This window comes from Oncorhynchus mykiss, chromosome 13 (genome assembly GCF_013265735.2).
Source record: "Oncorhynchus mykiss isolate Arlee chromosome 13, USDA_OmykA_1.1, whole genome shotgun sequence".
NCBI lineage: Eukaryota > Metazoa > Chordata > Actinopteri > Salmoniformes > Salmonidae > Oncorhynchus > Oncorhynchus mykiss.
Window position 1 is genome coordinate 19,959,439 of NC_048577.1, and position 24,264 is coordinate 19,983,702.

Here is a 24,264-nt window from a genome sequence, read left to right on the forward strand (position 1 = left end):
AATAATAGAGTTAGAATAATATAGTGAGAATAATAGAATTAGAATAACTATATTCATGTAGCTAGTATGGATACTAATACTGACAAATCAAAGCATACATTTTTTTCATAACAGTGTTGTCAAACAAACGACGATATTTGGCTTGACAATGACAGCGGTGTAAGATATATGGTGATTTTTGTAATTTTGCAATCATTTATTTATTAGTCTCCATAGGCAGAAAGGTTGCCTATCTCCAATTATCTATATAAATAAACCCACATAACTGTCAAGAGGTTTTGTGCATGTTTCGGCCAGCAGAGGAATCCGCTTGCTCTAGTCTAGTGTTTGCTTTAGGCGCTCACAGTAGTAGTTGTCGCGCTAGGCTAGCCTGCAAACTGACAAATTCAGTTGAGACCGGGGCCGAGCGTCAGATATAGAATCCAAGAGAAAGAGAGGAGGCTGGAGACGGAGACCGATTGAGAACCGTACTTGTCAAGTTCTGGACTGACGGTGGGACGGGAACTTCTAAGGCGCCGCACATGAGCTCTACAACGATTCAGAGGAGTGCGGAAAGTGGCGTAGGTGTAACTTCGTTAGCTAATCGCTAACTATCCTCAGTTCATGAAAATACTGGCTAAGTACCCTCATAAAAACGTGTAAAGTGTTCAATGAATACAACACACAAGAAACCCGTATCTTATATTGCAGTTGCTAGCTAGCTAACAAGCTAAAGCTAGCTAACTAATGAAGGATTTCGAGGTGTCAACCGATAGCGAACATTGGTTATTATTTGTATTTTTATGAACAACCCATACAAAGTATAAAAAGGTTTATAGTACGCATTGCTTTTTGTTTTTACACTTTACTGATAATTGCAAAATAATATTTCAATTCTATCTTAAACAATGCGAAGAGGGGTTGGTTCTCTGCCCACTTCATTTTATGGATAAAATAATCTACCACGAAACAAAACAAAAATTAACAATGAAAGTTAAATCAGGGTCCATATCATTTGGTTCAAAATAAAACATTTATATAGGAGTCTCTCAAATTAATATTAATTGTCGTTTCTTTTAAAATAAAATCTTCTAACTCACTCAAATCTTCTGACATAAGAACAGTCTCAAAATAAATGGTTAAATTTCTGGCTCACAACCACAAGATACACATTTGTTGTCATAACTATTTTGAATCTGTGTATAATAAAGGTCTTTACAGGGTAGATTCTATGAATGCGTTTGTATGATACTTATTTCACCTTATTAGATACACAATATTTGCCAGACAACAGTCATACTTTGTTCCAGTTCAATTGTCCTAGGGCTGCATTCCAGTATATTTTAGGAGAGGGAATAGTAACATCTTGACATAGTTTTCTTAGATAATTGTTATTTATAGTTTTAAAATGTCAATTCCTTTCTAGCTGTATTGAGGCTACAAAAAAAAGCATGGAACAGGGGGAGCTGAGAAATTATCTTGGATCATCACCAGACACAGGTGAGTTACTGTCAAAATGCATAGGTAGCTTAATAATTATGTACACGAAAAACGTGCTACACTCGCAATAACATCTGCTAACCATGTGTATGTGACCAATATAATTTGATTTGACTCTGCTAATCAAACTCAAGTCAACAAATAATTATCCGACATTTCTCAGACAATGTGGTGCATGTAGAGTGTAGCGCTTTGGCGCCCTCATGTGGCGACCAAAGGTACAGCACAGGGTATGCTGATTGGGAGTTCACGTCGTCATGCCAGGATATCAACAGGAAGCATCATCAGAGGTTCCGAATCATTGAGCGGCAACTCCAGTACCTGCTGGATAAGGCGGATGAGTATCAGGCACATCTTTTATACAGGTAACGTTAGTCAGTTAGGAAAGTTGTTAATGTAGTCTAAGCTAATGATCGATAGAGGTTAGGTGAGTCAGTGAAGAGTGCAGCTAAACTATACAATTACATCTAGTAGTGTTTCAAGTTATTGTTTATTATTTCTCAAAGGGGTTAAAGTAATACATAATGAAGCCCTGTCCTGTGACATAACCATGTGTGTGTGTGGTCTGCAGGCATGACAACCTGCAGAAGGAACACTTTGCTCACGTGGTGCCTACTTTCCTGCGGACCTGTCAGCCCTACTTCACTTACCTGGAGTCGACCGCTCGCAGCTCCCTGCCCCGGAGCACGCCTCTACCCATGTACATCCGCTCACGAGTAAGAGCCTCAACTCGACCCTACTCCTCTGAATCTGGGTAGGACAAAACTGTCACTCTTTATTGAGTGACCGTGTCTGCTCTATCCTCAATTCAGGCACCTTGGTTGGAAAGTGCGGTAGCGGCGGTGATCCCTTCCCTTTGTTACTCTTTATTGATATTAAATGTATTCTACACTTCAAACCAATTGAAATGTCTGTGAATCAACTCTGGCCAAGAATATAGGCGTATGAGAGGTTTGAGAACTAATAAAGAAAGATCAAGAGATGCTGTAAACTGAGAGTGGTGTGTCATTTGTCTGTCTGTATTTATGTTTTTGTCCATCTGTCCAGTTTTTAGACTTCTCCCAGCAGCTGTGTGAGAGGCTGGAGCAGCTGGTCTTGACCTATGCCTCCTTTGACTTTCTCTCACTGGAAGAGACTGATCCGGCAAGGTACTGTACTTACCAGAAGAGGCTGGTTGGAGGAACTATTGGAGGACGGGCTCATTATAATGTCTGGAATGGAGTAGATGTGTTTGATACCGTTTCATTTATATCATTCCAGCCATTACAATTCCAGCCATTTACAATGAGCCCGTCCTCCTATAGGTCCTCCAACCAGCCTCTTCTGGTCATCGCTCATCCCACCTGCCTATGGTACTTACACCATAACATCTGAAGGCTGTGAGCCACCACAAACAGATGCACATACAAACGCATATTGCCGCTGTCAGGTAAGAACCTAATCTCCAAAACAGACACTTTTCAGGAAAGTGAGAACTCTCATATTAGACTATTTTTAATAAACATACAATTTTGACATTTCAGAAGCTGTTTTGAGTACATTTTCTTGGTCCTAGAGTCATGAAACGTTCAGATTACGTTGAGAAGAGTTGGGGCTTTCAACACAATTTGAGTGGCAAGGTTTTCATCAGACAGCGATGATATGTACCAACACCTACTAGAATACCTGTATTTAGATCCGGAAATGGAACATTGTGGAGTATGACGCAAATATATAGACAGATTCTTGGACTTGTCAACCCTTATTCTCATTCGTCTGACATTCATTCCACAATCCTTCATCCAGCCATTTATGTATCTATCATTCTTCCCCTCTCTCCATTCCAGTGTCTCCCATTTCTACATTGGCAAGTGTCAGATAGACAGTGTGGGGCTGTCCATATACAGGTACTGTCGTCTAGCCCCTTACCTGGCTGGGGTCCACACTGGCCTGTACAAACGCATGCGCTGGAATGTGGAGAGACCCAGAGAGAGCCTACAGCAGGATATGGATGGCGAGATGGAGGGACATCCAGAGGAGGATAAGCCAGTGGCAGGGAACGAGAGAGCCACCAACACAGAGTAGTGAGTGAGAGAGAGAGAGAGAGGGGGGGGGGGGTAGAGAAAGGGTTAAAGTATGTTAAAAATGTGGGACTCTTTTGATCTGAGATGTTCGATGACAATGTGCATTTTGAAATTCAGGCCTAAGAACAGTCGGATAAGATGGCATCTCTCGCGGCCTGTGTGACTGTGTGTTTCTCATGCAGCTACTTCCTCTGCTACGAGGACGTCCCTGAGGAGCCTGCTGAGGGGGGTGATGGAGAGGGAAAAGGGGAGACGGTTGCTATAGGCAATATGGTCAAGATGTGGTCAATCGGTCAGTGGATCCAAACGTTTCCTGACCCCGTGAGAGGCGACATCTACGACTGGTACAAAGTCACACTCAGATCGCTTCACAACACTCTTTCATCTTTGACTTGTTTAAAGAATACTTAAGAGTCAGGACCATGTTAATATAGCTCACACGGTGTGTGCCTGCGTGTGTGTTTGTGTTCGTTCCAGGGTGCTATGCTGGGTCCCGCAGGCTAGGTACCACAGGCTGTTGTGTCTGGGAGGAGAGGAGCCCTCTGCTTGCAATGCTACTGACTGCCTGCTGGGGGTGTTGTTTTCTCAACAGACCCCAGTGGAAGACCCCAGTCGTGAAACAGAGATGAGCCACTGTTCTAGTACTGCCTTTGGCCATAACATGTTCTCAATGATTTAAAGGATTTAACATGACTTATTGCTAGCTTTACATTGTGTTATGTTTGGCTAATATTTTCAAATCTAAGTAACTATTGGGAAGGACTTTAAGGACTGGACACTGACAAAGCTCTGGTTCCTACTAGCCAGTCATCCATGACAAATATTTTCCTTATAGTTCCTTACATATTGTGTAAAAACTAATATAATTTATAAAGACAGCGGGTTTTATTACCAGTTCCCTACCAGCTAGTGATAGATTTGAACTGTATCTAATGTTGTCTATTCATATTCAAGGTTTTATTGAGCGTGTGTTACTGTATTCTGTGGTTGTTGGAAATCATTTTGTATGATCTGAATAAAATTATTGACCTGCCATTTTTTGCATGGGAGTGTTATTTTGTGAAAGAACAATTTATTGAAAATAAATGTTTGTGTTTCATTACAATTTAAAAAAACATGGGGTCTCAGTACTGTACTTACATTGTAAATTATTTGTTTGTAAACAATGGAGTAATACAACATTTCAGTTTGCCATATGGTTAAGATTTTCTTTATTGATAATATTTCGCGTTTGCAGTGCTGTTCTATCATGCAAAATAGCCTACTGTGACAACTAGGTAGTTCAGAATGAAGACCTTTCTGTTCCAGAATAATTTATAGTCCTGTCCTTGCCCCATTTATTTTTTTGATCACTTGAACCATTTAGTTGTGACATCACAATGTCTTATGTTTGCCAAAGATTCTAAAGTTCTAAATTTGAGCATTCTATACTTCTATATTTATAGACATGTATTCTGAATTCAGACTGCTATAATACAGCACTCATGTTGGTTGCATTGCTCGATTGTTTAGTTCCTATTTTGGATTTAGTTCTAGTACAGTTTTGAAGTTTAGTTGAGTTTTCTGTAAATAACATTTCTAGTTTACTGGTCTCCTGGGGATAACTTGGAGCAAATATGGATGACTCGACATCCATCCAAGGGTCTTCTTGGGTCCATTGTTACCTTGATGAGCTGGTAAGTTTGCCATTAATTATACAATAGCTCTCATGTGTTGAAGCATCTACTTTGATGTTCTCCTTTAGTATTTAATAGGTTTTGGGCTGACAACATCCATGATAAATTTGATATCCTGAACAAAATGACATTGTCATGGCCATAAAATAAAATGTCCTGTGATTCCACTGCTAATATTAAACTCCTACTGTGTGTACAGATGCTGAAGGTGAAGGATCGCCAGAGACTTCATGAGATCGAGCAGGAAGTTCATAGAGAGCTGAGCGTGACACCAAGCCAATGTCACCAGTCTCCAGGAGAGGTATACTCATACTTTTCCATTCCCTAAACTATAGTACACCATTGCTATATACTACACCATTGCTATCACCCACATAGACTGTTTATTTACCTGCTATTGCACCTTTAGTTCACAAAGGAACAGTATGAACTAATGTCTTCTTCATCTCTTCCATCTCAAGGTAACCATGGAGGGGCAGCAGCTCCTGACTGACAAGGCCAAGCCATCGGTTCCTTCCCATGAGCCTCTTGGTTCTGTAGCTCTGATGAGTGGCGACACAGCAGATATTCTCTCAGAGAAACAGGCCCAACCTGAGATCAGGTCAGATGAGAAGCTCCAGGTGGAGTTCCTCAGCCAGACCCAGGTGGAGATTCCACAAGAGGTCAGGGAGGTCATGGACAGCCTGCTGGACAAGGTGGCAGATGGAGAAGCCCAGGAGAAGAATGCTGAGGTCCTCGTGGCAAACCTGAACCCCTATCCTCCCTCATCCTCAGAAGTTTATGTCATACGGGACCTGGACAGCCAGGTAGACAAGGTAAGACTGGATCCTTTATTTGTGAACTGTTGTTGTATACTACACTGTTAAAAATAGGGATCCAAACGGGTTCTTTGGCTGTCCCCATAAAATAACCCTTTTTAGTTCCAGGTAGAACCTTTTTCGGTTCCATATACAATCCTCTGTAGAAAGGGTTTTACCAGGCCTCCCGGGTGGCGCAGTGGTTAAGGACGCTGTACTGCAGCTGGGTTCGCACCCAGGCTCTGTCGTAACCGGCCGCGACCGGGAGGTCCGTGGGGCGATGCACAATTGGCCTAGCGTCGTCCGGGTGAGGGAGGGCTTGGCCGGTAGGGATATCCTTGTCTCATCACGCACCGGCACAGTGCCCGCTAACCAAGGTTGCCAGGTGCACGGTATTTCCTCCGGGCTTCCGGGTTGGATGCGCGCTGTGTTAAGAAGCAGTGCGGCTTGGTTGGGTTTGGGAGGACGCATGACTTTCAACCTTCGTCTCTCCCGAGCCCATACGGGAGTTGTAGCGATGAGACAAGATAGCTACTAAAACAATTGAATACCATGAAATTGGGGAGAAAAAAATGGTAAAATTCAACCACAAAAAATAACCCAAAAAGGGTTCTTCAAAGGGTTCTCCTATGGGGACAGCAGAAGAACCCTTTAAGGTTCTAGATAACACCTTTTTTTTCTAAGTGTGTTCTAAACATGTAATAAGAAATACACGTGATAGGTAGTAAAGTATTGCAATGCCTCTCTTTCTCATCTATGTGAAGGCAAAGGAGGTTGAGGCCCTTGACCTTAGCACATGTCCCATACTCCAAACGGCCCTCACAGACACTGACACCGTGATGAAGACTGCATACAAGATCATGCCGAAGAAGATTGTGGTACTTGTTTCCACCATCAAGCATATCATCACCCAGGTGCTTCTTCAAGTAGATCCCCAAGCCTTTCAGGGGGGAGTGTATTTGGAGACACCTGCTATCATCAACGACACCCAAGCTCTTCTGTGGTCTATTCCCTGGGTCGAGGTCACTGAGGAGGAGGAGCTGTTGAACGGTCAGCAGTCCACTGATGCTTATGAGGTGGCTAAGACTGTCATCAACAACCTTGAGCAAGTGCTAGGCCCGAAACCTGTGCTGGCGAGAGCACTGGGAATCGGGTCACACATCTTGACAAGGTACATTGTTCATCTCGTAGGTCTATGCATTGCTAAGACAGTGCCCGTTGTTTATGCTGCCAATGAAGAGGAGAGACGTATTAGTCAGGATATGGTGAACATCTGTCCTCTACCTGCTAGATTGATCATTAGTGGAGAACTATTCAGTGACTTCATAGTGAAGTTTATTCTAAAACTTCATCCAATGAACGGACGCGGTACTAAACAGCTTGACCAACAGGCTCTGCTCTTACTGGTCGTTAAAATGGCCTCGGTTGCTTTTAACATCTTGAGGAAGATTCCAGGTATATCTGTGGATGAAAATCTGTGCCCCCCCTTATGCAACATGAGAAAGACAGTGTTGCACATGCAGAGTGCCATGATACATCAGTTTGGCACGACAATCAAGATAAAAAAACTGGTTGCCATGAAGGACACGGTGATCATCTCCACCATCCCCAGCGCTATCTGTGAGGGGATCCTGATGGTGTACAAGGGCATCAGTGACACCTATCCGCTTCAAGTCCTCGGCCCACGGTGTCCAATAGCTAGGAGCTGCGAAGAGGCTATGGAGAGCAAACTCTTTGCAGTAGCCCTACCCGAGGACCTTAGGAAGACCATCTACGATCACTACGGGTCCTGGGTCGGGAAACTGGCACTGTTCCTGAAGGCTTTCCCCCTGAATGACCGCATCAAGTTGGAATACATCCGTCGTGTTTCTCTGCCTCGTTCCTCCAACAGAGATGTAGTCTGGATCGACCCCAAATACTTTGTTGGGGACGACGATGAAGAGGTTGTGACATCAAGCAACACAATGCCTGATAATCCTCTTGCTCTCGACGTCAGTCAGGCTGCCTTTTTGAAGCAGTTCCCACAGACTGATGTTTTCGAGGTAACCACAAAGGACTGTGGAAAGCCTGTGCAAGAACCGGCTCGGACGGAGACCGAGAGGAACAAACCAAAGATGACAAACCTTGATATTGTTCCTGTTATTCTTGTCAGGAAAGTCTTTGACTCTGTTTTTGCAGATTCATGTACAATCAAGCAGCAATACGGTTCATGGGAAGACGTCTCACTTTGCAATGATATGGTAGAGCACCTACATATCCAGGTTCAGAAAGAGGCATTGAAATACCAAAACCAAAGACTGTTCTTACACACTCTGAAGAAGCTCAACGATGAGACGGACAAGATGGCCAAATTCTTAGAAGACGTCTCATTCTCTATCAAGAGCAAGTACTTCAGGACTTTCCATGACTGGCCAATGGTTAAAGCCCAGCTATACCCAGAAATACAGTCTCTGCTAGTCTGCGATATCATGGTCAGAGAGATCATGGTTCACCTGAGGCCTACCTTGACCTTCGCCAAGGACACCAAGAAGGGTGATGACCGGCCATACTGCATCAACATCCCGGTCAAGAGAGAGACCAGAACCCCGGATGATACAGGTAGAACAATGCTACTGTTGGTGTTGTACATTCAGAATCAGGCCTAGTATCTTGTAAATGACTGGTATTCCACAATGTTCTTTCATTCACAATTTCACAACAAAATCCGATGTAGAGTCAACTGCTACAGTAACAGTTAGCTAACCAGTTGGACAATAACAACTTGAACTCCTCCCTTCCGTTCAAATGTCCTATCTTGTCACATTTCCCTTTCCTGTAGAAAAGACCAAGCTGGAGCTTTGCATTGAGAAAGCCAGCGCTGACATAATGAAGGAACTCCTCACCCCACTTGAGAAGGTAAGCTACACTGTTTTCTGTATTGTCTCATTGATAATATCAGTCAATTTGAATGTTGTTTGTCCCGTACTGAGCTGGAGCTTCAGCATTGAAAGGATGGTGATGGCTTCCTGAGGTTTGTATCCACTACAGGAGGGGAGGAGGGCTAATAATTATGTTTGGAATGGAGTAACTGGAATGGCAACAAACACATGGAAACTTTGTGTTTGATGTGTTCGATACCATTCCATTAACACCATTCCAGCCATTACTATGAGCCCGTCCTCCCCAATTAAGGTGCCTGTAGTTTCCACTCACCAACTCTGTTTGTTCACAGGAACCCGAACCCTTCTGGAAGACGGGATGGATGGCAATGATGGAGGAGGAATATAATAAAAAGAAGAAGAAGGAGAAGAAGGGTTGCGGCTGGTTCTCGGGTTTGTTTGGCCGTAAGAGGAAAAACAGCGAAAGAAGTGTGGATGGAGGATTGTCGCAGGCGCGGATACTAGAAATCACATCCACACAAACCAAGCGTATGGACACACACACATTTACACAGAGACAGATATAACAACAAGGCCTACCTCAGATCCCATATGAACATATGTTGCCTGTCTAATAGTATGTCTTATTTTCCATTTTGGGATACAGGATGTTTATTTATATTTTACCAGAGGCTATGTTTTGGCACCAAACAATTATCTCTGTGAACTTTTATTTGAAAAATAAACACTTTATTTTAAGTATTTTGCGTGACTTTGTTTTCTAAAGACGTGTCTTTTATGACTTTATTTCTGATAGATATATATTTTACATTCCATATAGAGGAGCCTGATGCTCAATGTAACCAATTGTAATCCATTGTATTGTTTTATGGTGTAGCCTGAAAATCTGTTTTTTAAATTGTTGTTTTTGATTAGATAAACACATTTACTTTGCTGAAAATACAGTACGTTTCGGATTTTGGGCTTTTGGGATAATTTATACAGTAGACTATTCAAATTGATTGGTTAATTAACAACAATGAACATTTGGTGAATTAATATACGTTAAATAAAAACGCTTCCATCAATAGTCTGAAACGGATCATTTACAAGAATAAATGGTACAAAGAGTAGAATATGAAATGCTGTAGCTGCTTCTGAGGATCGTTTGGCCGTAAGAAAAAAAAAACCTAGTTGGACCCCTGGACATTTCTAACACTTCTTGACAATCTTGCTCAGAAACGCAGCAAGACCATAGCTGTCATGTAAGGCAGGTGTTTGGAAAGGAGAGCTCACCTCTACATTCAGTAGTCTACATGATATGACCAAGATGTATCACAGTGGGGCAGCATGGGATTTCAACTTTGCAACCTCGGTGCATCAGTGATCATGACGGAAGTCTCTCAATCATAACATGCTAAGATATTTTTCTTATTCTTTATTTAAAAACAATATAACACTTTGTACAAACATATTACTTGCTAATTAGAATGAATATAGGTTATGTAGTCTATAAAACGTATCAGGTCTGAGGTTTTTAGGAGTACATTCATGATGTGATGCCAAGGAATGAAGGGAATTATTAACCTGGACTAGGTCTTTGTAAGTCTGGGTACCCGTCTAACTAACATTCCGCTCCTTGTCCCTTCTGTCAAACACATGGTGCCCAGGCTAGGTCTTTGTACCTTCTTACATATAAATACAATTCAAATAACATACAGTACAATACAAGACTTCTGTAACATTCTTGCACTTTGCACATTAACATTCTTAAGTCTCCAAATAGGGAACAAACTGTAAATCAACACAGGTACAGGAGGGTTGAAAGCATGGTATGGCTCATACAATGTGTGGAAGTAAAAATGGGGGATCACTTGTTTCATTTAGGAGATAAAAACAACGCAAATGAATTGTATATTATTTTTTGTATCATTGAAGGAGATTTATTTGCCTACTGTGACCTACGGTTTGTACAAACTGTCACGTTCTGACCATAGTTATTTTGTGTTTTCTTTGTTTTTTCTTTGTTTTAGTGTTGGTCAGGACGTGAGCTGAGTGGGCATTCTATGTTGTGTGTCTAGTTGTCCCATTTCTATGTTTGGCCTGATATGGTTCTCAATCAGAGGCAGGTGTTAGTCATTGTCTCTGATTGGGAACCATATTTAGGTAGCCTGTTTTGTGTTGGGTTTTGTGGGTGATTGTTTCTTGTCTTTTGTCTTTGTGTCTATGCACCAGATAGGACTGGTTCGGTTTTGCACATTTGTTGTTTTGGTATTTTGTAGTGTTCACGTTTATAGTCTTTATTAAACATGTTGAACTCTAACCATACTGCGCTTTGGTCCGATCCTTCGTCTACAGAAGAAAACCGTTACAGACATTGATTGTACTGTTGAATGGGATGGCCAATTTAGCGGACAAAACAAAACTTAACTCACACATACACAAAATAAAACAAAATCCTTTTAGGTGGTACATGTATAAGAAGACAGCATATAGTCATTACAAGCAGTGAAGATAAGCCAAAAATAAATATTGAGTGCAGTACAGCACAGAGTAGCAGCAGATCGTCAACCCAGTTATGAAGCGGGACTAGACCATTTATCCAGTATCGGCTGCCATATTTTGCAAAACATTGGACTTCTATTGGAGGTATTGTATCGAATCTTTTCCATACGTATTACATTGCCTAAATCCCATAACCACATTTCAAAGGTAGGTACAGGCTCCAATTTCCAAAATTGCAATATGAGCCTTTTGGCTAATATAGTACAAAGAGAGACAGCCTTTCCTTCCTGGTTATTCCCATCAACTGTACCAAACAGAGCGATCAATGGGTCTGGGGCTAGAACTCTATCAAAGGCTTTAGATAAGTAATCAAAAATGAGAGCCCAGTAAACATGTAACTTAGGACATGTCCAGAATAAGTGGGTCAACGTCCCCTCATCCTGCTTGCACCTCTCACACAGTGGTGAGGTGTCTGGGAATATTTTATGCAGTTTTACTTTTGAGTAATGTAACCTGTGTATCACCTTAAACTGTACAAGGTTGTGTCTGGCATTCACTGAACTGTGGTTTATATTCCTGAGAGCTTCTACCCAGTCCTCATCTGAGATTTCTGAACCAAGTTCTTGTTCCCAAGCCCTTTTAATGGTGTCTGTGGATACCTCTATGTGGGCCTGTAGCACATTATACAGTCTAGAGACCGACCCTTTTGAGTGGGGTTTGACAAGGATGCCATACTGTGGGATATATGTCCGTACGAAATTCCTGATTTGGAGGTATCTGAAAAAATGTGTTGTTGGCATGTTGAACTTTCCCTGTAATTGTTGAACTGAAGCTAACTGACCATCTATGATTAGATTATCAATTGTTGTGAGCCCCTTCTCCCTCCACTGTGAAAACACCACATCATCCAATGCAGGGTGGAAACCATGATTCAGGCAAATTGGGCTGTCTATGTAAACAGTGGGTATGTTAAGAAAATAATGTTTCCAGACCCTAAGCTTATGACAAATGACTGGGTTAGAGTCATAAGTGGATTTTTTTACATATGATGGGCTATTTATCAAGTGCAGGGAGTGAGGAACGTTGACAGGAGGCCTGCTCAATCAAAAGCCATGAAGGCATATCCTTCTGTCTCATCGCAGGTAAACTTTCCCTCCAGAAAGACACAATGTTCAGATTTGCAGCCCAATAATACAGTTTAAAGTGAGGAAGGCCAAAGCCCCCCACTATCTTGTACTTGCATAAATGCTTCTTTGAAATTCTGGCTGCCTTGTTATCCCATAAAAATGGAGTTACTATTGAATCCAGTTTCTTAAAATAGCTTTGTGGTATGAAATTGGGTAGACATTGGAAGAGGTAAAGAAACCTGGGTAGGACAGCCATTTTAATAGCGTTTATATGACCAACCAAGGAGAAAGGCAGAGTTTTCCAAAAATCAATATTTTGTTTAAGCTGATATATTTTCATGTCCCAATTCGCTTTCAAAAGCTGATCAAGATCTCTTGTCACTACAATGCCAAGACTTGTGAACTTGTCCATCACTGTTCTAAATGGGGTAGACTGCAGAAATTGCATCTCCACAGGCCGTGATATTGGCATCAACTCACTTTTTTGCCAGTTTATCTTGTAGCCAGAGAAGGAGCCAAATGTGTTCATCAAGTGAAGTAAGGGTAGAGTAGAAGTTTTAGGCTTGGACAAAAACAAAAGAACATTGTCTGCATATAGGGAGATTTTGTGCTGTGTGTCCTTTATTTTGACAGAAGCTATATCGGCACATGCCCGAATGCCAGTAGCAAGGGGTTCCATGGCTATAGCGAAGAGAGCAGGCGAAATAGGGCACCCCTTGAACAAGCGGAATGACTGCGACATTTCCTGATTGGTTACCACGGACGCCATTGGGTGTGCATAAATAATTATTTTCCAATTAATAAATTCCTTTCCAAACCCGAAGTGCTCCAGAACCGACATCATATACTTCCACTCAATCTGATCAAACGCCTTCTCTGCATCAAGAGCTATTACCACTGCCTCAACCTTATGATCGTGAGACATTACGTTGAAAAGGCGACTCAAATTGTAGTATATATGTCGGCCCGGGATAAAAACCTGTCTGGTCAGGGTGTATGATGTCGGAAATATATATTTTCAATCGGTTTGCCAATATCTTTGTCAACACCTTGTTTTCTATGGGGAGTAACGACACGGGGCGATAAGACGACATCTCCATGGAATCTCTATCTTTTTTCAAGATCAGTGCTATTGTAGCCTCATACAGTGTTTGCGGGAGTTTGGCATTTTCTTTGGATTGTTTACACATTCACAACATAAGTGGAGCTAGACTGGCGCAGTACTTCTTATAGAATTCTATTACATATCCATCGGGCCCAGGGGCATTGCCGTTTGTAAATTGTGCTATCTCTGTGTTAATTTCCTCTAAAGTTATCCCAGCATCGAGTGTAGCAGCTGCCCCCCTGTCTAGTTTAGGAAGTTCACATTCAGCGAGAAAGCGTTCCATAGTTTGTGGATCAGTAGTATCGCATTTTGATTGGTATAGCTCTGAGTAAAACTGCGCAAAGCATTTATTAATATCCTGCGGATCTGTTACTATTTTACCCTTCTTGTCTTTTATTTTGTGAATAGCTCTAGATGCCAGTACATGCCTTAGCTGTCTTGCTAATAATTTATGTGGTTTGTCACCCAGTTCAAAATAACTTTGTTGCGTTCAAGCAAGTAAAGAGCACACCCGTTTCGAAAGGATGGTATTGTATTCATATTTTAACTTTGTGATCTTCTCAAGGACTGTATACAAGGAATTCGTCCTAAAACCGTTCTCCTGTTCCCCTAACTGTCTTTCAATTTCTCTCAGCCTAGTATTGGCGCGTTTCTTCCTCTCTGATGTATAAGAAATAATGTAACCTCTAATCACAGCCTTTAGAGATTCCCAAAGGGTGGAGTCGTCAACATCCCCCGTGTCGTTAGTTCCGAGGAAAAGGCAATCTGCTCCTTCAAATACTGACAAAAAAGCCTCATCTTTCAACAGGTATGCGTCTAAGCGCCACGGTCGCCGACCTGTCGACATATTGTCGAGTTTCAGCACCATGGACAGAGGAGAGTGGTCCGTAATTAGAATAGGGTGATAGGTAACCGACTCAGCTGCTGAAATGAGTTTGGAGTCCAACAAATTGATTTATGAACTGATGCAAAGAAAGAATAATCCCTGTCTGTTGGGTGCGTCAGTCTCCAAATATCAACAATGTTAAGGTTCGTCATCAATGTATTTAGACAGACACTGGCATTTGATTGTTGAAGTGACCTTGATAGATGTTTATCTAAAAGAGGATCTAACGCACAGTTAAAGTCCCCTCCAACAATAACACTTGTATCCGAGATATTTGGTACGTCCTTAAATACACTTTGAATAAATAATGGATCATCGAAGTTGGGTCCATATAAATTGACCAAGGTTACTGGTTTCGAATTCAGTGTACCAGCCACAATAATATACCGACCATTAGGATCTGAAATCGAGGATGAGTAAACAAAAGGAATGTTTTTCCTTATCAGGATCGCTACCCCTCTCGCTTTTGCATCAGAGTTAGACTGGTATATCTGACCGATCCAGCCGACTCGTAGCTTGGCCTGAGCGGAGCGTTTAATTTGAGTTTCTTGAAGAAGCACTATGTCAGCACCCAGTGATTTAAGATGAGAAAAAACCTTAGCTCGTTTCACCACATGCCCGAGGCCATTACAGTTCCAGCTGACTGTCTTCATTCGTGAACAGAAAACACAGACCCCAACCCCCTCCAGTCCCTTTACTGAGTAACTTCCCCAAACTAAGCTCTCCTTGGCTAACACACAAACCTTAGGGTGTCTAGACATACAGCTTGAACTAACTCGTCGTCTATAGATGCTCCGCATATAAACTAATATTAAATAACACTTAACTCTCACGTTAGGGGGTGAGTGGCACTAAAACATGATATGCTAAACAATGCTATATTAGCCACAACATCTCACCTATCATATAAGTCCCAATTTCTGATTTCTAATCGAAGACATAGGCCGGAAATTCAAACACATTCCTGGCCTGTATTTGGCTATTTAGCCGGTTGACACAGCCGTTCTGTATCCTCAGCCAGGGAGCATGCTTGTCAAGAACAGATCGGCCTCTTTTGGGTTGTCAAACTTATGTGTTGATCCTTCGACTGTCACCTTAAACCGGGCTGGGAAGAGGAATCCATATCGGATGTTGGCCGCCCTGCATTTGTTGCGTACCTCATCATACTCTCTCCGTTGGTTCCTCACCTCCAAGGTAAGATCTGGGTAGAAAGACACCCTGGCTCTGTTGTAGTTAAGGGGGAACTTTTGACTAGCCAGCTTGAGGATGAGATCCCTGGTCTGGGGATAGTGCAGCCGTACAATGAGTGGTGGCCCACCCTGGGCCGGCTTCCTTGCCTGAGATCTGTGTACGCGGTCGATCAGGATGGCCGTTTTGAAGTGTTCACACCCCAGCAATGCCTGTATCAGATCCGAGCCAAATTCAGTGGGCTTCCCTTTCTCAGTGTTCTCCTGTATCCCACATATTCGGATGTTCTGGCGTCTTGAATGCGACTCGAGCATTTCCATTCGGGCTTTCAGGGTTTTGTTGTCAATTTTTGAACGTCACGCACTGTTTCTCTATGTCCTGTAGCCTGGCCTCGTGATCGACTGTCGTCTGCTACACCTCATGCACCCTTCCCTTGGTTGCCTTCACTGATTCGGCCTAAGTCCCAATACTCTTTGCGATATCAGCCAACCTTGTGTCCACCTTCTTGCTTAGTGAGTTTATGGCAGCCAGTATGTCACTTTGAGTAGGATCTGTGGGGAACTCTTGGAAGCTAGCCTCTTCAGGTAACTCCTCGTGGGTTCGGCGACGTTGAAATTGGTTCGTTGTTTATCTCAATCAAATGATCTTGTTTAGCGCTCCCTTTTCTGGTGCCTTTTCCCTTTGTCATATTTGTTTGAAGTTATAGGTCGTGAGAGGTTAAGATAAATACTAATTTGTTTCAAAATAGAGCGGAGCTCTAGCAAAGCACGTCACCAACACAGAGTAGTGAGTGAGAGAGAGAGAGAGGTAGAAAAGGTGAAAAAGTAAGGCACAACATGCCAATAAACAATAATTGTAAAATTAGTGTCAAGAAAAATGTGGGACTCTTTTGATCTGAGATATTCGATGACAATGTGCATTTCGAAATTCAGGCCTAAGAACAGTCGATCAGATGGCATCTCTCACTGCCTGTGTGACTGCCTGTGTGACTGTGTGTGTGTTTCTCGTGCAGCTACTTCCTGTGCTACGAGGACGTCCCTGAGGAGCCTGCTGAGGGGGGCGATGGAGAGGGAAAAGGGGAGACGGTTGCTATAGGCAATGTGGTCAAGGTGTGGTCAATCGGTCAGTGGATCCAAACGTATCCTGACCCCGTGAGAGACCACATCTACGACTGGTAAAAGGTCACACTCAGATCACTTCACAACACTCTTTCATCTTTGACTTGTTTATAGAATACTTAAGAGTAAGCACCATGTTAATATAACTCACACCGTGTGTGTGGCTGAGTGTGTGTTTGTGCATCTCTATGCGAGTGTGTGTGTTCGTGTTCGTTCCAGGGTGCTGTTCTGGGTTCCGCAGGCTAGGTACCACAGGCTGTTGTGTCTGGGAGGAGAGGAGCCCTCTGCTTGCAATGCTACTGACTGCCTGCTGGGGGCTTTGTTTTCTCAACAGACCCCAGTGGAAGACCCCAGTCGTGAAACAGAGACAAGCCACTGTTCTAGTACTGCCTTTGGCCATAACATGTTCTCATTGATTTAATAAAGGATATAACATGACTTGTTGTTAGCTTTACATTGTGTTATGTTCGGCTAATGTTTTCAAATCTAAGTAACTATTGGGAAGGACTTTAAGGACTGAACATTGACATAGGACTGACATAAGGACTGGACACTGACAAAGCTCTGGTTCCTACTAGACAGTCATCCATGACAAATATTTTCCTTATAGTTCCTTACATATTGTATAAAAACAAATATAATTTATAAAGACAGACAGTTTTATTACCAGTTCCCTACCAGCTAGTGATAGATTTGAACTGTATCTGATGTTGTCTATTCATATTCAAGGTTTTATTGAGCGTGTGTTACTGTATTCTGTGGTTGTTGGAAATAATTTTGTATGATCAGAATAAAACTATTGACCTGCCATTCATTTGCACGGGAGTGTTATTTTGTGAAAGAAAACAATTTATTGAAAATAAATGATTGTGTAAATATTTTAATTACATGGGGTCTCAGTACTGTACTTACATTGTAAATGATTTGTTTGTAAACAATGGAGTAATACAACATTACATTTTGCTCACTTGAACCATTTAGTTGTGACATCACAATGTCTTATGTTTGCCAAAGATTCTAAAGTTCTAAATTTGAGCATTCTATACTTCTATATTTATACACATGTATTCTGAATTCAGACTGCTATAATACAGCACTCGTGTTGGTTGCATTGCTCGATTGTTTAGTTCTTATTTGGGATTTAGTTCTAGTACAGTTTTGAAGTTTTTAGTTGAGTTTTCTGTAAATAAATATTTTCTAGTTTACTGGTCTCCTGGGGATAACTTGGAGCAAATATGGATGACTCGACATCCATCCAAGGGTCTTCTTGGGTCCATTGTTACCTTGATGATCTGGTAAGTTTGCTATTAATTATACAATAGCTCTCATGTGTTTAAGCATCTACTTTGATGTTCTCCTTTAGTATTTAATAGGTTTTGGGCCCACCACATCCATGATAAATCTGATATCCTGAACAAAATGGCATTGTCATGGCCATAAAATAAAATATCCTGTGTGATTCCACTGCTAATATTAAACTCCTACTGTGTGTACAGATGCTGAAGGTAAAGTATCGCCAGAGACTCCATGAGATTGAGCAGGAAGTTCATAGAGAGCTGAGCGTGACACCAAGCCAATATCACCAGTCTCCAGGAGAGGTATACTCATACTTTTCCATTCCCTAAACTATAGTACACCATTGCTATATACTACACCATTGCTATCACCCACATAGACTGTTTATTTACCTGCTATTGCACCTTTAGTTCACAAAGGAACAGTATGAACTAATGTCTTCTTCATCTCTTCCATCTCAAGGTAACCATGGAGGGGCAGCAGCTCCTGACTGACAAGGCCAAGCCATCGGTTCCTTCCCATGAGCCTCTTGGTTCTGTAGCTCTGATGAGTGGCGACACAGCAGATATTCTCTCAGAGAAACAGGCCCAACCTGAGATCAGGTCAGATGAGAAGCTCCAGGTGGAGTTCCTCAGCCAGACCCAGGTGGAGATTCCACAAGAGGTCAGGGAGGTCATGGACAGCCTGCTGGACAAGGTGGCAGATGGAGAAGCCCAGGAGAAGAATGCTGAGGTCCTCGTGGCAAACCTGAACCCCTATCCTCCCTCATCCTCAGAAGTTTATGTCATACGGGACCTGGACAGCCAGGTAGACAAGGTAAGACTGGATCCTTTATTTGTGAACTGTTGTTGTATACTACACTGTTAAAAATAGGGATCCAAACGGGTTCTTTGACTGTCCCCATAAGATAACCATTTTTAGTTCCTGTAGAACCTTTTTCGGTTCCATATACAATCCTCTGTAGAAAGGGTTCTACCAGGCCTCCCGGGTGGCGCAGTGGTTAAGGGTGCTGTACTGCAGCTCCAGCTGTGCCACCAGAGACCCTGGGTTTGCACCCAGGCTCTGTCGTAACCGGCCGCGACCGGGAGGTCCGTGGGGCGATGCACAATTGGCCTAGTGTCGTCCGGGTTAGGGAGGGCTTGGCCGGTAGGGATATCCTTGTCTCATCGCGCACCGGTGACTCCTGTGGCGGGCCGGGCGCAGTGCCCGCTAACCAAGGTTGCCAGGTGCACGGTATTTCCTCCGGGCTTCCGGGTTGGATGCGCGCTGTGTTAAGAAGCAGTGCGGCTTGGTTGGGTTTGGGAGGACGCATGACTTTCAACCTTCGTCTATCCCGAGCCCATACGGGAGTTGTAGCGATGAGACAAGATAGCTACTAAAACAATTGGATACCAGGAAATTGGGGAGAAAAAATTGGTAAAATTCAACAGCAAAAAATAACCCAAAAAGGGTTCTTCTTCTCCTATGGGGACAGCAGAAGAACCCTTTAAGTGTAACACCTTTTTTTCTAAGTGTAGTACAAAACCTGTACATGTAATAAGAAATACACTACAAGACGTGATAGGTAGTAAAGTATTGCAATGCCTCTCTTTCTCATCTATGTGAAGGCAAAGGAGGTTGAGGCCCTTGACCTTAGCACATGTCCCATACTCCAAACGGCCCTCACAGACACTGACACCGTGATGAAGACTGCATACAAGATCATGCCGAAGAAGATTGTGGTACTTGTTTCCACCATCAAGCATATCATCACCCAGGTGCTTCTTCAAGTAGATCCCCAAGCCTTTCAGGGGGGAGTGTATTTGGAGACACCTGCTATCATCAATGACACCCAAGCTCTTCTGTGGTCTATTCCCTGGGTCGAGGTCACTGAGGAGGAGCTGTTGAACGGTCAGCAGTCCATTGATGCTTATGAGGTGGCTAAGACTGTCATCAACAACCTTGAGCAAGTGCTAGGCCCGAAACCTGTGCTGGCGAGAGCACTGGGAATCGGGTCACACATCTTGACAAGGTACATTGTTCATCTCGTAGGTCTATGCATTGCTAAGACAGTGCCCGTTGTTTATGCTGCCAATGAAGAGGAGAGACGTATTAGTCAGGATATGGTGAACATCTGTCCTCTACCTGCTAGATTGATCATTAGTGGAGAACTATTCAGTGACTTCGTAGTGAAGTTTATTCTAAAACTTCATCCAATGAACGGACGCGGTACTAAACAGCTTGACCAACAGGCTCTGCTCTTACTGGTCGTTAAAATGGCCTCGGTTGCTTTTAACATCTTGAGGAAGATTCCAGGTATATCTGTGGATGAAAATCTGTGCCCCCCCTTATGCAACATGAGAAAGACAGTGTTGCACATGCAGAGTGCCATGATACATCAGTTTGGCACGACAATCAAGATAAAAAAACTGGTTGCCATGAAGGACACGGTGATCATCTCCACCATCCCCAGCGCTATCTGTGAGGGGATCCTGATGGTGTACAAGGGCATCAGTGACACCTATCCGCTTCAAGTCCTCGGCCCACGGTGTCCAATAGCTAGGAGCTGCGAAGAGGCTATGGAGAGCAAACTCTTTGCAGTAGCCCTACCCGAGGACCTTAGGAAGACCATCTACGATCACTACGGGTCCTGGGTCGGGAAACTGGCACTGTTCCTGAAGGCTTTCCCCCTGAATGACCGCATCAAGTTGGAATACATCCGTCGTGTTTCTCTGCCTCGTTCCTCCAACAGAGATGTAGTCTGGATCGACCCCAAATACTTTGTTGGGGACGACGATGAAGAGGTTGTGACATCAAGCAACACAATGCCTGATAATCCTCTTGCTCTCGACGTCAGTCAGGCTGCCTTTTTGAAGCAGTTCCCACAGACTGATGTTTTCGAGGTAACCACAAAGGACTGTGGAAAGCCTGTGCAAGAACCGGCTCGGACGGAGACCGAGAGGAACAAACCAAAGATGACAAACCTTGATATTGTTCCTGTTATTCTTGTCAGGAAAGTCTTTGACTCTGTTTTTGCAGATTCATGTACAATCAAGCAGCAATACGGTTCATGGGAAGACGTCTCACTTTGCAATGATATGGTAGAGCACATACATATCCAGGTTCAGAAAGAGGCATTGAAATACCAAAACCAAAGACTGTTCTTACGCACTCTGAGGAAGCTCAACGATGAGCCGGACAAGATTCGGCCAAATTCTTAGAAGACGTCTCATTCTCTATCAAGAGCAAGTACTTCAGGACTTTCCATGACTGGCCAATGGTTAAAGCCCAGCTATACCCAGAAATACAGTCTCTGCTGGTCTGCGATATCATGGTCAGAGAGATCACGGCTCACCTGAGGCCTACCGCGACCTTTGCCAAGGACACCAAGAAGGGTGATGACCGACCATACTGCATCAACATCCCGGTCAAGAGAGAGACCAAAACCCCGGATGATACAGGTAGAACAATGCTACTGTTGGTGTTGTACATTCAGAATCAGGCCTAGTCTCTTGTAAATGACTGGTATTCCACAATGTTCTTTCATTCACAATTTCACAACAGAATCCGATGTAGAGTCAACTGCTACAGTAACAGTCAGCTACCCAGTTGGACAATAATTTGAACTCCTCCCTTCCGCTCAAATGTACTATCTTGTCACATTTCCATTCCCCCTAGACAAGACCAAGCTGGAGCTTTGCATTGAGAAAGCCAGCGCTGACAGAATGAAGAGGCTCCTCACCCCACTTGAGAAGGTAAGCTACACTGTTTTCTGTATTGTCTCATTGATAATATCAGTCCATTTAAATGTTGTCTGTTCCGTACTGAGCTGGAGCTTCAGCATTGAAAGGTTGCTGATGGTGATGGCTTCCTGAGGTTTGTTTCCACTACAGGAGGGGAGGAGGGCTAATAATTATGTTTGGAATGGAGTAACTGGAATGGCATCAAACACATGGAAACTGTGTGTTTGATGTGTTCGATACCATTCCATTGATACCATTCCAGCCATTACTATGAGCCCGTCCTCGCCAATTAAGGTGCCTGTAGTTTCCACTCACCAACTATGTTTGTTCACAGGAACCCGAACCCTTCTGGAAGACGGGATCGATGGCAATGATGGAGGAAAATAATAAAAAGAAGAAGGTGAAGAAGAGGGGTTGCGGCTGGTTCTGGGGTGGGTTTGGCCGTAAGAGAAAAACAGCGAAAGAATTCCCACAGACCGTTGTTTTCGAGTCAACCACAAAGGACTGTGGAAAGCCTGTGCAAGAACAGACTCAGACGGAGACTGAGAGGAACAAACCAAAGGTGACAAACCTTGATATTGTTCCTGTTATTCTTGTCAGGAAAGCCTTTGACTCTGTCTTCCCAGTTTCGTGTGCAATCAAGCAGCAATACGGTTCATGGGAAGCTGTCACACTTTGCAAAGTTATGGTAGAGCACATACATATCCAGGTTCAGAAAGAGGCATTGAAATACCAAAACCAAAGACTGTTCTTACGCACTCTGAGGAAGCTCAACGATGAGCCGGACAAGATGGCCAAATTCTTAGAAGACGTCTCACTCTCTATCAGGATCAATTACCTCAGGACTTTCCATGAGTGGCCAATGGTTAAAGCCCAGCTATACCCAGAAATACAGTCTCTGCTGGTCTGCGATATCATGGTCAGAGAGATAATGGCTCACCTGAGGCCTACCGTGACCTTCGCCAAGGACACCAAGAAGGGTGATGACCGGCCATACTGCATCAACATCCCGGTCAAGAGAGAGACCAGAACCTCTGTTGATACAGGTAGAACAATGCTACTGTTGGTGTTGTACATTCAGAATCAGGCCTAGTCTCTTGTAAATGACTTGTATTCCACAATGTTCTTTCGTTCACAATTTCACGACAGAATCCGATGTAGAGTAAACAGCTTCATGTAACAGTCAACTAACCAGTTGGACAATAACAATTTGAACTCCTCCCTTATGTTCAAATGTACTATCTTGTCACATTTCCATTTCCCGTAGAAAAGACCAAGCTGGAGCTTTGCATTGAGAAAGCCAGCGCTGACAGAATGAAGAAACTCCTCACCCCACTTGAGAAGGTAAGCTACACTGTTTTCTGTATTGTCTCATTGATAATATCAGTCCATTTGAATGTTGTCTGTCCCGCACTGAGCTGCAGCTTCAGCATTGAAAGGTTGCTGATGGTGATGGCTTCCTGAGGTTTGTTTCCACTACAGGAGGGGAGGAGGGCTAATAATTATGTTTGGAATAGAGTAACTGGAATGGCAACAAACACATGGAAACTGTGTGTTTGATGTGTTCGATACCATTCCTTTGATACCATTCCAGCCATTACTATGAGCCCGTCCTCCCCAATTAAGGTGCCTGTAGTTTCCACTCACCAACTCTGTTTGTTCACAGGAACCCGAACCCTTCTGGAAGACGGCAATGATGGAGGAGGAACATAATAAAAAGAAGAAGGGCTGGTTCTGGGGTTTGTTTGGCCGTAAGAAACAAACAGCGAAAGAAGTGTGGATGGAGGATTGTCGCAGGCGCGGATACTAGAAATCACATCCACACAAACCAAGCGTATGGACGCACACACATTTACACAGAGACAGATATAACAACAAGGCCTACCTCAGATCCCAAACAGACAACATATGTTGCCTGTCTAATACTATGTCTTATTTTCCATTTTTCTCTGAACTTTTATTTGAAAAATAAACACTTTATTTTAAGTATTTTGCGTGACTTTGTTTTCTAAAGACATGTCTTTTATGACTTTATTTCTGATATATATATTTTACATTCCATATAGAGGAGCCTGATGCTCAATGTAACCAATAACCATCCATTGTATTGTTTTATGGTGTAGCCTGATAATCTGTGTTTTAAATTGTTGTTTTTGATTAGATAAACACATTTACTTTGCTGAAAATACAGTACGTTTCGAATTTTGGGCTTTTGGGATAATTTATACAGTAGACGATTCAAATGAATCGGTTAATTAACAACAATGAACATTTGGTGAATTAATATACGTTAAATAAAAACGCTTCCATCAATAGTCTATCTGAAACGGATCATTTACAAGAATAAATGGTACAAAGAGTAGAATATGAAATGCTGTAGCTGCTTCTGAAGATTGTTTGGCCGTAAGAAAAATAAATCTAGTTGGACCCCTGGACATTGTCAA

At 42.8% G+C, this 24,264-nt stretch overlaps 4 protein-coding genes across 7 annotated transcripts; all 4 read left to right on the forward strand.

Moving 5' to 3' along the window:
* The first annotated feature begins 255 nt into the window (after positions 1-255).
* Positions 256-17,609, forward strand: LOC110485854 (UPF0575 protein C19orf67 homolog). 4 transcript variants are annotated; one of them, XM_036940529.1, is made up of 9 exons: positions 256-560; positions 1,406-1,479; positions 1,643-1,844; positions 2,051-2,195; positions 2,527-2,627; positions 2,784-2,831; positions 3,306-3,542; positions 16,697-16,865; positions 17,137-17,609. In XM_036940529.1, the coding sequence occupies exons 2-8, from the start codon at positions 1,431-1,433 to the stop codon at positions 16,860-16,862; spliced, it is 948 nt and encodes a 315-aa protein (XP_036796424.1). In that variant the 5' UTR covers positions 256-560; positions 1,406-1,430; the 3' UTR covers positions 16,863-16,865; positions 17,137-17,609. The 4 variants fall into 4 exon arrangements, with proteins under 4 accessions (XP_036796424.1, XP_036796425.1, XP_036796422.1 ...); XM_036940530.1 differs by having other exon boundaries at positions 16,697-16,858; XM_036940527.1 differs by lacking the exons at positions 16,697-16,865; positions 17,137-17,609 and adding exons at positions 3,725-3,886; positions 4,020-4,577 and having other exon boundaries at positions 258-560.
* LOC118938233 lies at positions 5,685-9,831 on the forward strand. The gene is made up of 4 exons (XM_036940526.1): positions 5,685-6,033; positions 6,780-8,613; positions 8,834-8,910; positions 9,227-9,831. Exons 1-4 carry the CDS (start codon positions 5,686-5,688, stop codon positions 9,458-9,460), a joined length of 2,493 nt encoding a protein of 830 aa, XP_036796421.1. The 5' UTR covers position 5,685; the 3' UTR covers positions 9,461-9,831.
* Positions 17,610-18,037: 428 nt separating the features above from the next.
* Positions 18,038-21,298, forward strand: LOC118938542. The gene is made up of 4 exons (XM_036942611.1): positions 18,038-18,097; positions 18,299-18,400; positions 18,561-18,914; positions 19,706-21,298. Exons 1-4 carry the CDS (start codon positions 18,038-18,040, stop codon positions 21,296-21,298), a joined length of 2,109 nt encoding a protein of 702 aa, XP_036798506.1.
* A 739-nt stretch (positions 21,299-22,037) lies between these two features.
* On the forward strand, positions 22,038-23,797 carry LOC118938234. The gene is made up of 3 exons (XM_036940531.1): positions 22,038-22,866; positions 23,088-23,164; positions 23,487-23,797. Exons 1-3 carry the CDS (start codon positions 22,185-22,187, stop codon positions 23,628-23,630), a joined length of 903 nt encoding a protein of 300 aa, XP_036796426.1. The 5' UTR covers positions 22,038-22,184; the 3' UTR covers positions 23,631-23,797.
* The last annotated feature ends 467 nt before the right edge of the window (positions 23,798-24,264 follow it).